This window comes from Schistocerca cancellata, unplaced genomic scaffold, assembly GCF_023864275.1.
Source record: "Schistocerca cancellata isolate TAMUIC-IGC-003103 unplaced genomic scaffold, iqSchCanc2.1 HiC_scaffold_426, whole genome shotgun sequence".
In the NCBI taxonomy this organism is placed as follows: Eukaryota; Metazoa; Arthropoda; class Insecta; order Orthoptera; family Acrididae; genus Schistocerca; species Schistocerca cancellata.
The window spans coordinates 3,553,783-3,568,822 of NW_026046443.1; the positions used below are offsets into that span (position 1 = coordinate 3,553,783).

At 41.2% G+C, this 15,040-nt stretch overlaps 1 protein-coding gene across 1 annotated transcript in view; it reads right to left on the minus strand.

Moving 5' to 3' along the window:
• Positions 1–443: 443 nt before the first annotated feature.
• Positions 444–15,040, minus strand: part of LOC126124765 (estradiol 17-beta-dehydrogenase 2-like) — a 138,462-nt gene continuing 123,865 nt past the window's right edge. The window contains exon 7 of the mRNA XM_049915112.1: positions 444–736. Within this exon, the coding sequence (XP_049771069.1) occupies positions 614–736 (123 nt within the window). The 3' untranslated portion in view covers positions 444–613. The remainder of the gene's footprint in view (positions 737–15,040) is intronic.

A 15,040-nucleotide genomic window follows, 5' to 3' on the forward strand; every position in this document is an offset into this window, starting at 1 on the left:
ATGAAAATAGAAATCTAGGGAAAAATCCAGAACGCATGAAAAGGCCAGGTGGTACACGTCCAAGGGTATTAGGACAGTACAGAGAGCTACTGAAAATTCCTTTCGACTGCAAGTTTTTTCTCCTGAGTTTTTTTGACCCGTGCTGGTTGTATACCCAAACAATAAAATTTGCTTGTGTGTTTGTAGAGAAAATTTGTTTGAAAATGAATTCAGATATTGACAGTATAGGATTATTAAATGAGTGTTCATAAATGCTCTTCTGCATAAAGACCGAAAACACATGTCATAGTAGTTTCTATTTTCTACTTGTATGCGACTTCCTATTTCAAAGAGACCTCTTCACAATCGGTCGGCGGTACGTGTATCTGAGGAAGGGCAACAGTTTTCTTCAGAAATATACCAGTAAATAAAAGACAACATTATATTAAAAATTTATTGTTAATTGATAGTATTTCACATACGTAATAGGAAGTACATAATCGAGTAACGTTACTGACAGGTGTTTTCCGCGTCCACACGACAAGTACTGACGGGACTCTTTGCACCTCTGTCTGGACGCCCTTCTCATCCACCTAAGAACGTTCTTCCTTCAGACGTTGTGTCAACAACTTTCTTATCCCCATATTATTTTTATTATCGTCAGGCATGCCTGGGATAGGATCTCTCTCAGCCAGTCTGGTAGGTTGGCAGCTACCGTCATTATTATTGTCGGTATGAAACCAGGCATGTGTACTCTCTGAAATCAGATGAAAGCAAATGAATAGAAATATGAAAAACACTAAAATGTAATGGTCTATTTGCTAATAAGTATGACTGCTACTGTTCGAATTAAAAATCGACATAAAAACGTTAATGCTGTGCAACTATTGCGGATGTGTTGCGCCATTGAATCGGTATTTTCTGTTTCCGGTCTGAATTCTACTTCATATCCTCCAACTGGATGAAATAGTTACTCTCATGTTCTATGCTGGATAAGTACACATCACAAATTATTTTGAAAATACACCTTTATGCTGATCATTGATTAGGTGTTTAATTAATTAATTTATATTAAATAAAAAAGAAGACATGCAGGAGTGAGTTAGTAATTCCCACACATCATCTTTTACACATTACAATAACAGAAATTTTCCTACGAAATTCAAGGAGTGGTCAAGGCGAAACTTGTTCAGTTCATTTTCAGTTTTTACTTTGCTGTCAGACATTTTAAATCATTGGGCAAGTGAACAAAAATTTTTGATTGCAGCATTATGCAGCTTTTTCTTGCATCGTTATTAGTTTTGAACTGATTTGGGTTATTTGTAACAAACTTCATGATGGAATAAATGTACAGTGAAGCAGTGGTCAAAATGTGTACATCCACAAGTAGATGTCTACAAGATGTTCTTGGGTGAGCACATGTCATTCTTACAGCATGCTTTGGCCAATGAATTTACCCCAGAAAATCATTCCATGTGAGAATACTGAAAGAAAATATGCAAAATATGTCAGGTTACTAATTTGTCTCTCCCAAAGATTTGCAATGACTGTAAGTGCTAATGTGGCTGAATTAAGTTTTTTTATGATTTCCAGAATGTGCTTTGTCATGTTTAAATTATCATCAGTGTGGCCACTTCCATCCCATTTATTATTTTCTCATCCTGTGTTACACTTATTGTCCGTGTAGTACCCTTAGATGTGCAGAACTGGATATGTTGTGGCTTTTTTAAGTCGAGGGTGGGACGATTTGCAGATAACCGGTCACCTGCAAAAAGAGCTGAACTCGCTTGTTGTATATTACAGAAAAGATTGTTTACATACAGGAGGAACAATACTGGGCCTAAGATTGATGCTTAGAGATAGACATACGTGATTTTTCCGCAGTTATAATAATGTCTCTGGACTACCTTGGTTGAATTACTAAGTACAACTTTCTGCATTATTTTGGTCAGATATGACATTATCTCTTGGTTGGCTATATCATCAATCCCACAAACCCTCAACATATCTAGAAGAATATTGATTCACACACTTAAAGATCTTAGATATGATACAGGAAATACCAGCCATCAATATGTTTTTATTTAATGCTTGTAAAACTTGATGACGGAACATGTAATTGGAATTGTCAGTAACTCTTTTGAAATCCAAATGTAATTTTGTGAGGATATGGTTGTTGCTCAGGTGAGATACTATTCTACAATACGTCATTTTCTCAAAAAGTTTGTAAAATGATGTCAATAGCGATCAGATCAGTAGTTAATGACATCTCTCTCACCATCTTTCTTAAAGACAGGTTTAGCAAAGGCATATTTCAATCTTTGTGGAAAAACATCTTGACTGTTGATGTGTTACAAATTTCAGATAAGAGAGGGTTTATTATATGAGAACAAATCTATAATACTCGATCGGAAATACCATGAAATCCCGGTAGCTTTTATTTTTGAGAGAATACATAATTTTCTTCATTTTAGTAGGAGATGTTGGTGACACATCCATATGAATGCATTTTATGAGAGTTTTTTCCCCAACATACTGCTGTGATTTTTCTCTTAAACTGTTTTCTTTATACTTTCTTCTCTATTTAAGGAAGGATTATTAAATATGCTTGCTACCTGTGGCTCATCAGTTATATCCCTACAATTCAGTTCAGAAGCGATGTTACCCTTTCTGCGACTGAAGAGTTACCAACATGTGTATCTGTAGATGTATTTTACGGTCCAGTAGGTCTATGAAACTGCCACAAGAATCTATATTGTTTTATTCTTCATGTCACGTTTAAAAAAAGCTGTTTACACCTGAGTCAGATTTTTTTACTGATTGTTTCTGGTTTAGATGAGATGTTACCATTTGTCTGTGACATTAGTAAATGGGACTGATTTACACAGAGAGACAAAGCAAAAGTGGCTTTAGCCCGCTGTTGCCTGTACCAAAACTGTTTACTGTGTGATTTCCCTCTCCGTTATTACAGTAAGGCAAGCCAATAGGAGACCCTTTACCAAGTCTTTATTAGACACAATTTCTTCAAGATATGATTAACCAAATATTCTGTGACTTTTAACTTAGAATGCTTCGCATTGGAAGATTAAATGTATTGCGGTTTCATGCTTTTCACGGCCGCCGAGTTGCAAGTCTTCTCAGTTGGACGACTTATGTATCGATCATGATGAGGACAACACAATAACCACTCTCCAAGAGGAGAAATTTCCAACCTGACCGGGAATCGAATCGAGGTCCGCTGCTTGGCAGTCAGACGCGCTGAACATTTAGCTACCCTTAGTGAAGGAGTGCACTTAATTTCTTCCGCAGATTCGGATAAGTTTTGTTTGTTTCGTGGTCATGAGACCACACAACTTTAAATTATCAAACAAATCATCTGACTAGCTAACTGACTAACCAAATATCCTACTTACTAACGAGTGAACTCATTAACTAAAAAACTCAGTCACGAACCTAATTTTTTATAATAAAAATTAATATGTGGGTTAATATTTGTAAAACTCTAATTCCTCTCTCAAACTCCACCCTGTTAGCGAATCAAAATTTACGAAGTAAGTAAGAATTTTTTATTTATCCATAACCATTTTCCACGCAAAAATGAGAACATGGGTTCTCTTGAATGACAGCGCCAACTACCAAGAATCAAAACAGATGTTTAAGACAAAATGTAGGTAGTTTTTTATGTATAATCTGATTCTTCAATAAAAAAAATGGAGGCTCCCATTTGAAATTTTAAAGTTGCCTCCCGCCCCACCCCCAGGGGGCTGGGGTGGAGTGCTAATTTTAGCACCAGTGGATATCCCCCTCGAGGATAATCAACTATGGTTTCTACACATTTTTTCGTGTGAAGCTCATTTTTCGAGTTATTCTGGTTTGTCAATTTAAAATTTACACCTTGTATACTGTAGAATGTCTAAAGTTTATGATGTAGGTTATATGAATCGTGCAAATATTTATAAGTCGGTAGAGCAGTTCAAAAATGGTCGCGACTTAGTGACTGACGAACACTGTTCCGTCCGGCCAGTTGCAGTTTTAACTCTTGATTTGAAAGTCGAACTGATGACATTAATCGTGCCGACCGCTTGTGACTGTGGAAATGATAGTTGGTGAGGTTCAAGTTAGTACTGCTACAGTTCATAACATTACCTGTAACAAGTTGAAGTACCGCAAAATATGTGCAAGATGGGTCCCAAAGGAGTTAACGCGGCTACACAGGGAAACGAGGTTGACAGAGAGCACAGAGCTAAAGGAACGTCATTAAAGGGAAGGTGAGCACTTTCTCATCAACAATTTAAGTTATGATGAAACTTGGGTTCACTATTATGGGCCAGAATCAAAAAGACAAAGCATGTAGAGGAACCACACCAACTCACGTGTCTAGAAAAATTCAGAACCCAAGCATCAGCAGGAAAAGTCATGTTGATGGTGTTTAGGGATGCTGAAGGTCCAGTTTTTTGTGATTATCTCGAAGAGGAGCGTACAATGAATAGCCAATACTATTCGAATTTGCCTTTAAACAAGGTGAAGCCAGCCATGAGAGAGAGAGACGTCGTGGATCTCAGAGGAGAGATGTGATCCTCCAGCAAGACAAAGCACGTCCTCATATTGCTCAACTAACCCGTGAAACCATCGACAAAATGGGCTGGGAAGTATTGCCTGATCCCCTTTACAGTGCTGATTTAGCATGTAGTGATTTCTATTTGTTTGGTGCACGGAAGGAGGCATTACGCGGGAAGAGGTTCCAGGACAGGGAGGATGTTAAAAAGATTGTGGGAAATTGATTCAAACATCAAGATAAAGAGTTCTATGGAGCTGGAACAAAAAAGCTTGTAGTCCGTTGGAACAAGTGCATAAGTATTCAAGAAGCGTATGTTGAAAAGCGGAAAAAGTATTGTTTTGCAAAAATAAACGCTTTTTTCTCCAGACCAATTTCTCTCTTTGATTACTGAATGATCCTCGTACATTCGATCCAGGCATATTTGAAGTTATGCACGAGGCAAACATTCAAGGAAACCTGCCACATTGCCAGTCGGAACTATGGTACCAGGGCTCTCTAAAACGCATAAAGGCTATATTCATATAATCAAGCAATAGATAATACCAAGATCTAATAGCAGTGATTCAAAATAGCAGATGTAAATACTCAACATGGTCAAAGACAAACGAACTGATTGTGCGCCATTTTAGGATGGAAAGGAAGTGTTTTGAGAAGATCTTCACTATGATGCAACACTTAAACTGCATGTTTTCGTAATATGAAATGGAATACAAAATGTTTACATACAATATGGATAAAAACAATGGTAGAATATGGTTTCACAGACACAGATGAAAGGTTAATATCTTCTGCAAAATCTTCAAATGTGTGCGAATTCCTACGGGACGAAACTGCTGAGGTCATCGGTCCCTAGATTTAAACACTACTTAAACTAATTTATGGTAAGAACAACACACACACACACACCAATGCCCAAGGGAGGATTCGAATCTCCGGTGGGAGGAGACGCGCAATCCGTGACATGGCGCCATAGACCTCGCGGCCACTCCGTGCGGCGTTAATATCTTGAAAATACACTCAATCATCATACGAATTCGATCTTTGCACTAAAATGAAATTATTTATCAGACTAAATACAGATTTAGAGTACAATAACACACGGGTTGCTTATTGTTGTAAGGAATTTTAGTTACAGGTTTCTGATCGTTAACAAAAATCCGATCTTTGCACTAAAACTGAAATAATTCTCAAAATATTTAAGATTCTGAGCAACAAACATATTGGGACTGCTGTCAAGACTTGATAGTTCCATAAGCTTAAAAAGATACTCGCATCGCTAGCATATTGGAGCTACTCATAAAAATTGCATTTTACGCTTGACTGGTGACTACCAAAGTTCAATAACTGTACCACTCCATCTGAGCACAATGGACTCTCAAATTAAATATTTTCAAATCTGAAATGTCCGTAGAACTTATTAAAATATGCACAGCTTACTGATTGGCACTACTGAAAGAAACTTTAAGTTCAGTTCTAGAACATTACAAATCACACATATCCACTGCTGCTCATCTAACTTTCAGTCTAAAGGGAACTTATCAACGAGAATAGTTTGATCATTTATGTCAAAGTAAACAATCATATTTACACACCTACTTGTCAAAAACTGTTCTGTAAAACCGATATCAAGGTCAGTCAAACATCTTAGTGTCCCTCTGTGCTAATGTATTAACTTCATCTTGCAGTTTAACAAGTTTTTCATATTCTGCTAATAATACTATATCACACCGTCACACTGTGGAAACTGCATGCCACTGCAACGAAATGGCGTATTCACAATACTAATACACGTTTGTATTGGTCTGAAATAAAACTTGCTTCTTTCCGATTCAGTTTTTTCGTAGTCAATCGTTACAGAAACCTCATGCTGGAGTATTAACTTTATCTCGCAGTACAAAAGTTTGTCACCTTCTGTTAATGCACAGTGAAGATTACATGCCGCTTAACCCCATACATCGCCATTTTACAGCAAAAATGTAACGAATTACGCCATACAGCTCAATGTTACAGCAAAATTGAAACGAAATGCCCTAAACATCACGATGTTATAGCAAAAATATAGCAAACTGCCCAGTGGGGACAATGATGGTCAGTTTACAAGGTGACCATCATTATCCCTGGGACAATGATGGTTCCTTTACAGGATGACTGCAATTATCGTTGGACACAATGATTTAATTTAAAGCCCGACCATCTGTACTCATAAGACAATGATGGTCAGTTTACCTGGTGACCACCATTATCCCCTGAAGGTAGCAATGATGCTCAGTTTGGAAGAGGAGCACCATTACCCTCTGGAGGACAATAATGGTCAGTTCACAAGGTGCCCGGAGCAATGATACTGAGGGCAGTGAAGTTCAATTTATGGGGTGACCTTTATTATCCCAGATACTGTTGGTTGGTGACAATGATGACAGGTTTGAAAGTGACAGTCATTTTACAAGATGACTACCATTATCTCTGGCGGCCAATGATGGTCGGTTTATGTAATGTTAACAATTGGTTTTTTTTTGGCTCGTAACTATTGCACTATGCTTGGGTGTTTCATTTTAATGACCCATATAACACAACAGTGACATAATGGATTCTCCGATCTTGGATTAGAACATCATGCAGTCGAGGTCAACGACCCTCATGTGATGTTATCATGATGTCATAACACTTGATGTGGCTTGTGATAGCTTGGATATGGTAGTGACCTGCACACACATGGCGTCGCGAATCTGATTAAAAATTAAATCTACCGATTGGCTTTGAATGTGTTGCAGTGTAGAGGTAAATAAGAGACACATACTTTTTATATATGACCAGAGGATTTAAGATGTGAAACATCCCTTTGAAGACACTGAGTTTAATATTTCTGAATGAATACTGTCGAAATGGTAACAGATACAAAAAAAAACCTTCAAATAAAAGTTCTATTATTTTTAATCTGCTTTGTGAAAACAGTAATTGTTTTCGAAATCCTTCATGCTTGGTGCTCAAAATCAAAGCGCATTCAGCATTTTTTGACCTGAACGATTGTGTACTTCCTCATTATTGTGCAGATTTACAATAATGTTAGAACAATAATGTACAAACAGTTACATACATAAACTACTTAAAATTGAAAACGATACAACGTGAAAAAATACAGCAAATGTAAAAAGAAAACACAAATACAATAAAAGATTAAATGAAAAATAAAAGAAAAAATAAATATTGAGCAATGTGTGTAGAATATACTTTCAGAATATATTTATATGGGAAATACTAATTACACAATTCAACATGACAACTGGTATGGAAGCAGACACATTTGGGTGCACATATAGTGGTATGGAGATATTTTTAGCTTATTTCTAACATATGCATTTTTACAATACCAGTTCATCACAAATGACTGCATTTGGTATTAACGGTGCTATACGTTTTGTTCTTCGTCAAATGTCGAAATTAGAAATAAAATAGTAAGCAGGGGAGTGAAATTCAAAAATCTGGGTGCATCGTTGTAATGTATATTAAAAACGATAGAACTTTTATTTGAAGTTTTTTATATCTGTTACCATTTCAATGATATTCATTCAAAAATATTAAACTCAATTTCTTTCAAGGGGTATTTCATCCGATTAATGGCCATGTGGGACTTATAAAAAATATTTATTCTTCTTTTGCTCTAGACCACAACATATTCAAAGTCAATCAGAATTCGAAGTGTATCCTTTTGGTAGGTTTACTTGTAAGTGTTTTGCTTCTGGAACAAGTCTTGACTTGTTAAGTTTCGACTTCCTGAATTTTTGTTTCTGCTTGTTGGATCTATTTCCAACTGGCCAGCCACGTCTCAGCCTGCTTAGTTGGTGAAGTAGGGGCAAATTATAACTGTATTGCAATTTTGCTGTAACATGCTGATGCATGAGACAAACTGTTAGACTTCTGCTGTAATGTGGGCAAATATGTTACAAATATGTCGTAACATGTCGCTTTATGAGTCAGTTCGTTACCATACCTCTATAACATGGCTATCCTGTAATGTTTGACTGACTCTGAAAGTGGTGAACTGAAAGCAAGTGAGCTTTATTTCAGTCCAACTTGAATGTGATTAGTATTGTTCAATATGCTGTTTTATCATAATCACATGTAGTGTCCAAAGTGTGACAGCTTGATTTAGTATCATAAGCAGAACATGACAAACATGCTCAACTGCTTAATATGCCAGTGTGGGTGTTGGAGAAAACAATTCCTTTATTCCCACACATATATTTAGCAATAACTTAAACACTGCAGACATGAATGAATTGTGTAGACATGAACAGCACGGAATAACTAACACAAGCTAAGTCAAAGAATAACTATATCACTGCACGTAAATTAACACTTCACGGAATGTTTATGAAACACTGTACACTTGTAGGGATCGATTGTCAGAAACAGGTCTCCCCCCTTTCATGCTAACGATACCGCAGATTAAATTTCACACGCCGTCCAGCTCTTGTAACTACTTCTTTCTTGAAACCGGGTGGTGCGTCACGTGTGTCAGTGTTTGTGTCAGGAAGTGGTGTAGTAGTCCTGTCTTCTCTGGTTTGTGTTCAGTGGTAGCTGTGGTGTCTGTTACGTGCAGAAATGCAGGCTTGATGCGGTCCACTGCAACTGTGGTGGGTGTAGCGTTAATCATTATGCGGAAAGTATTGGTATCCCTACTGACTACCAGATATGGTCCGTCATATGGTGGCTGCAGTTGTTTACGCACAGTATCACTGCGTAAGAATACATGCGTGCACTTGTCTAGCTCCGCAAAAACGAACGACTGTCTTCCAAGCAAGTTTCCAGGCATTGTTGGTCTCAATTGGCGTATATGCTCTCTTAATCATGTGGCGAATTCTGAGGCTGTGATTTTTATCATCTGCCTTGCTGTGCAGAAATTCTCCAGGTAGGCGTAACGTTTGTCCACACACCAGTTCTGCTACTGTTGCTTTCAGATCACTTTTGAATGACGTTCGTAGACCCAAAAGTACGATAGGTAGTGTCTCTGTCCAATTCGGTGTTGCGTGACGTCTCAGTGCTGTCTTTAACTGTCGATGAAGACGCTCAACCATGCCATTTGATGCGGGGTGGTATGCCGTGGTGCGTATGCGTTTCGTACTTAATAACGTAGCCAATGCTTTGAAAACGTAGGCTTCAAATTGTCGTCCTTGATCAGTTGTAATTTTCAGTGGAACTCCAAACCGGACAATCCAACCACGAAAAAATGTTTGAGCTATAGTTTCTGCAGTGATGTCCTTCATTAGAAATGCCTCAGGCCACCTAGTAAATCTGTCAATCACCGTGAGACAATAACTGTAGCCTTCCGATGTCGAGAGTGGGCCGATGATGTCAACGTGCACAAGGTCAAAACGCTGATTTGGTGGAAGAAATGTGCCTAATGGTGCCCTGACGTGCTGTGTGATTTTATTCCTCTGGCACGCCAAGCATTGCTTCACAAATGTTTTATCGTCTGTGTGCATACATGGCCATACAAATTTTTGTTTGACCAATCTGAGTGTGGCTCTTACTCCTGGGCGCGACAGATTGTGCACTGATGCAACTGCCTGTGTTCTGAATTGCTGTGGCACAAATGGACGTATCTTTCCTCTTGCTACGTCACAGTGCAACTCAATGCTTGCTTCGGGAAATGTCACGAGCTGTAGCTTCAATCCTTTCTCTTGTTGCAATAAATCACGCAACTCACTATCACATTGTTGCGCATGCGCGAGGGCGTCGTAATCAATGGCCTTTGTCACCGCTTCCACCTGTGCGATGTCATCTGCTACTGTGGACACTGCTTCTATGCGAGAAAGTGCATCAGCTGGAACATTTAGCTTCTCTTCCACATACACAATGCTGGTCGTGAACTGGCTGATATAATCTAAGTGTCGCAGCTGCCTGGGCGATGCTTTCTCTGGCTTTACCTTAAAGGCATAGGTAAGCGTTTTATGATCTGTGTAAATCGTGAACTGTCGCTCTTCTAATGCGTGTCTGAATCTTTTTACTGCCGCATAAGCGGCGTACAGCTTACGGTCATATGTTGCCCAACGTTGCTGAGATGGTGGCAACTTATGACTATAGAATGCAATGGGCTGCCATAACTGATCAATTTGTTTCTGAAGTACGGCACCAATGGCACTGGACGAAGCATCAACCATGAGAGCGAGTGGAGCATGCGCGACCGGGTGTGCTAATTATGCGGTCTCTGCTACAGCATTTTTTTTTTGTTTTGGCGTGAAACGCGGTGTCCGTCTCGATAGTCCAATGCACACTGTGGTCAGGTTTAGGTGCGCTTTTAAGTAGTTCATTCAATGGTGCAGTTATCAGTGCATGATTGCGAATGAAGCGTTGGTAGAAATTCACTACTCCAATGAATCGTCGTAATTCTCTGACTGTGACAGGGCGGGGGTATTTGTTTATGGCCTCTACTTTACTGTGTGGCGGTCGAATACCCTGTGCATTCACCAAATATCCTAGAAAGTGGACCTCTTTCTCACCAAAAACACACTTGACAGGATTAATTACTAGTCCATGTGTGCGTAGGCGGTCAAACACTTGTGCCAAATGCTGTAAGTGCTCCTCTTCCGATGCAGACATCACCAATAAATCATCTATATACACATAGCAAAAATCTAAATATCTTGTAACCTCATCCATAAAACGTTGGAAGGTCTGGGCGGCATTATATAGTCCGAGTGGCATTCGGGTGAATTCAAATAGACCGAATGGTGTTGTCACCGCTGTTTTAGGAATGTCTTCTGCAGCTATAGGGATCTGATAGTAAGTTCGAACTAGATCAATGGTAGAAAATATAGTCTTATCGTGAAAATTTGCAGAAAAGTCTTCTATATGTGCAACTGGGTACCGGTCTGGAATGGTCCTTGCATTGAGTTGGCGATAGTCACCGCAGGGGTGCCATCCATTCTTCTTTTTAGGCACGATGTGAATTGGGGATGCCCAACTGCTACTAGAAACTCTGCAGATACCTTGTGACAGCATGCTGCGAAATTCCTGCTTTACCACTTTTAGCTTTTCTGCCGTTAAACGTCTAGGCCGAGCGTGTGTTGGCGGCCCTGGCGTGGTCAAAATGTGGTGGACGGTTGTATGCTTGACTGGTGGGAGAGTAGGCGGTTGCTGTGTGATCTCAGGGTATCCTTTCAGTAATCGTATATATGGTGTGTCGCCTGTGACTGTGCGTACCTCTAGTGGTGTGATACAACGGACTTTTCCTGTTGTATGCAGACTAGTAGTCAAATCTATTAGTCCCTGACGTCGCAGATCTGGCAGTAGGTCGCAGAAGGACAAAAAATCTGCTCCGATAATAGGCTGTGATATATCTGCCACTGTAAATTGCCATTGAAACACACGGCGTAGCCCCAAGTTAAGGAATAATGTTACTCGACCGTATGTTCTAATTTTGGAGTCATTGGCGGCGAATAGATAACAGTCGTCGCAGCTCCGGCGTGATAGGCGGTTTGCTGGATATACGGATACTTCTGCGCCTGTATCGACGACAAACTGTAGTTTTGTTCCGCGGTCTGCCACAAAAAGTCGGCGAGTGTTTGCACTGGAAGTTATCGCTGCTACGGTGTCTGCTTCATGTTTCCACTTGCAAGGTGGCGTACACTTTCGTGCATCATTACCAAATGTCTTGTGGTACCAGCATAAGTTCTGTAGTGATGGTGATCGATTGCGACTTCGTGACCGTCGGCGGCGTGGCCGTTGGCGATTGTGCGTTGTTTGTAATGCAGCTACCTGTGCGGTCAAATCTGCCAGTTGTGATTGTAGGGAGACTAGCGTCACTGTGGGCGAATTTTCTTGTTGTGGCGTTAATGCTGAGACACTTGGTGTGGGATACATTTCAATTAACCTGTCGGCCGTTTGTGCCAGTGCGTTTAAATCGCCTGCACATACCGTGAGAGTGTTATGAGTATCTGACGGCAACCGAGACAACCATATATTTCGTTGGTTGGTTGGTTTGAGAATTAAAGGGACCAAACTGCATAGGTCATCGGTCCCTTGCTTCATAAAAACACAGAGCACAGTGAAACCATCCACCAGTCAGGCGAAGCACTAAAATAAAAATTCCGGGGGAAGAAAAGCCCCATGGTCAATGGTAAGACAACACGGAAAACGGATCACAGCAACAAAAACTACATAGAGAACAAAGGCAGAAGGAATTAAAACTGCACAGCAGAGGACTGTGGCTGACTGATCACGAAAATAATAGGATGAGCCAGCCACTCTGCAACACGTTAGAACGTCCAGCCTAAAAGATTAGGGTGGAGTCGAATTACAACACAAAACAAAGTAAAAGATACAGCACAAAAGAGGGTGATGGAATAAAATTAAATGGACCTATAAAAGCCGCTTGCGCGAATAAAACTTAAAACCCGATCTGCCAGAGAGACATTGTCACCTAAAAGAGATGATAAATCACCCTGGAGATTAAATGCACGCCTGAGAGCGGTTAAAAGAGGACATTCCAACAAAAGATGGGCCACCGTCACGGTTGCACCACAGCGACAATGAGGGGGTCCTCTCGACGCAGCAGATGACCATGCGTCAGCCAAGAGTGACCAATGCGGAGCCTACAGAGAATAACAGAATCCCTGCGAGAGGCCCGCATGGAGGAACCCCACACGGTCGTGGTCTCCTTTACACGCCGCAGCTTGTTGGGTACAGACAGAGTGCGCCATTCGTCTGCCCACATCCCAAAGACCCGACGGCGTAACACCGATCGGAGATCAGTTGCCGGGAGGCCGATCTCCAACGGCAGTTTGCGGGTGGCTTCTTTAGCTAACTTGTCGGCGTGTTCGTTTCCCGCTATCCCAACGTGTCCCGGGGTCCATATGAACACCACTGAACGTCCACGCTGTGCAAGAGCGTGAACGGACTCCTGGATGGCAACAACAATGGGATGGCGTGGGTAGCACTGGTCAAGAGCCTGTAGACTACTGAGAGAGTCACTGCAAATGTCAAAAGACTCGCCAGTGCTGGTACGAATACGCTCAAGGGCACGAAAAATGGCTGTTAGCTCTGCGGTGTAAACACTGCAGCCGTCCGGCAAGGAGCGCTGGCCTACATAGTCCGCATGAGCATAAGCGTACCCCACACGGCCATCAACCATCGAGCCATCTGTATAGATAGCCTCCGAGTCGCGCCCGAGCACGGGGCCCCGGGTTCGATTCCCGGCGGGGTCAGGGATTTTCACCTGCCTCGAGATGACTGGATGTTTGTGTTGTCTTCATCATTTCATCATCATCCAGGAAAGTGGCGAAATTGGACTGAGCAAAGTTTGAGAAATTGTACGGGCGCTGATAACCACGCAGTTGAGCGCCCCACAAACCAAACATCATCATCATCATCATCATCCGAGTCGCGGGATGCGTCGAGGAGAGCAAGAAATTGGCGGCGCAAGACTGCAGGAGGAACTGAATCCTTTTGCCATTGTGAGAGGTCGAGCCGAAGCTGCGGCCGACGAATACACCAAGGTGGTGTATGTGGGTGGACCTGAAAAGCAGATGGAAGAGGCAAAGACTCGAGGTCACTAAGGAGTGACCGAACACGGATCCCAATGGTATGGCCTGATCGAGTAGCACATCATCAGTTATATTGTGCGCAAACGTCGTAAGAGTTGTGATGGAGTGCGATCTCCGAGTTCTTCAGTGCGCAGTAGCATCTCTAGCCGTTTTGCCTCTGATTGTGACAAACGCGTTATTAATGCGTTTTAAATGGATGCATAACGATCGGTATCCGGTGGTGCGGCTAAGATATCTTGTACTTCTGCTGCTAGATATTCCGTAAGTGCTGCAACCACATAGCTGTACTTAGTTTCGTCCGTCGATATTTGTGCGAGGACGAACTGCCTTTCTAACTGGGCAAACCACAATAGAGGATTATGTAACCAGAATGGTGGAGGTTTTATCGTCACCCTGTTAATTACTCTGCTAGCTTCAGGTTGAATTGAGACTGGCGAATCGGTCATTACCGTGCTGAAACGAGCGCGACGCGGCTGGCGCGGAAGTTACGAGGTGCAGTCAAGTTCTAAGGCCTCCGATTTGTTTTCTCCAGACTGGAAAGAGATAGATACATGCGCATTGTTTTAAAATGAGGCCGCGTTCATTGTCAATACGTCCCAGAGATGGCAGCACCGTACAACACATGGAATTTTACCGCCAGCGGCGAGAATGAGAACTGTTTTAAATACTTAAAATGGCGACGTTTTCCTTACTTGAGCAGTGTGCAATCATTCGTTTTCTGAATTTGCGTGGTGTGAAACCAATTGAAATTCATCGACAGTTGAAGGAGACAGGTGGTGATGGAGTTATGGATGTGTCGAAAGTGCGTTCGTGGGTGCAACAGTTTAATGAAGGCAGAATATCGTGTGACAACAAACCGAAACAACCTCGGCTCGCACCAGCCGGTCTGACGACATGATCGAGAAAGTGGAGAGTATTGTTTTGGGGGATCGCCGAATGACTGTTGAACAGATCGCCTCCC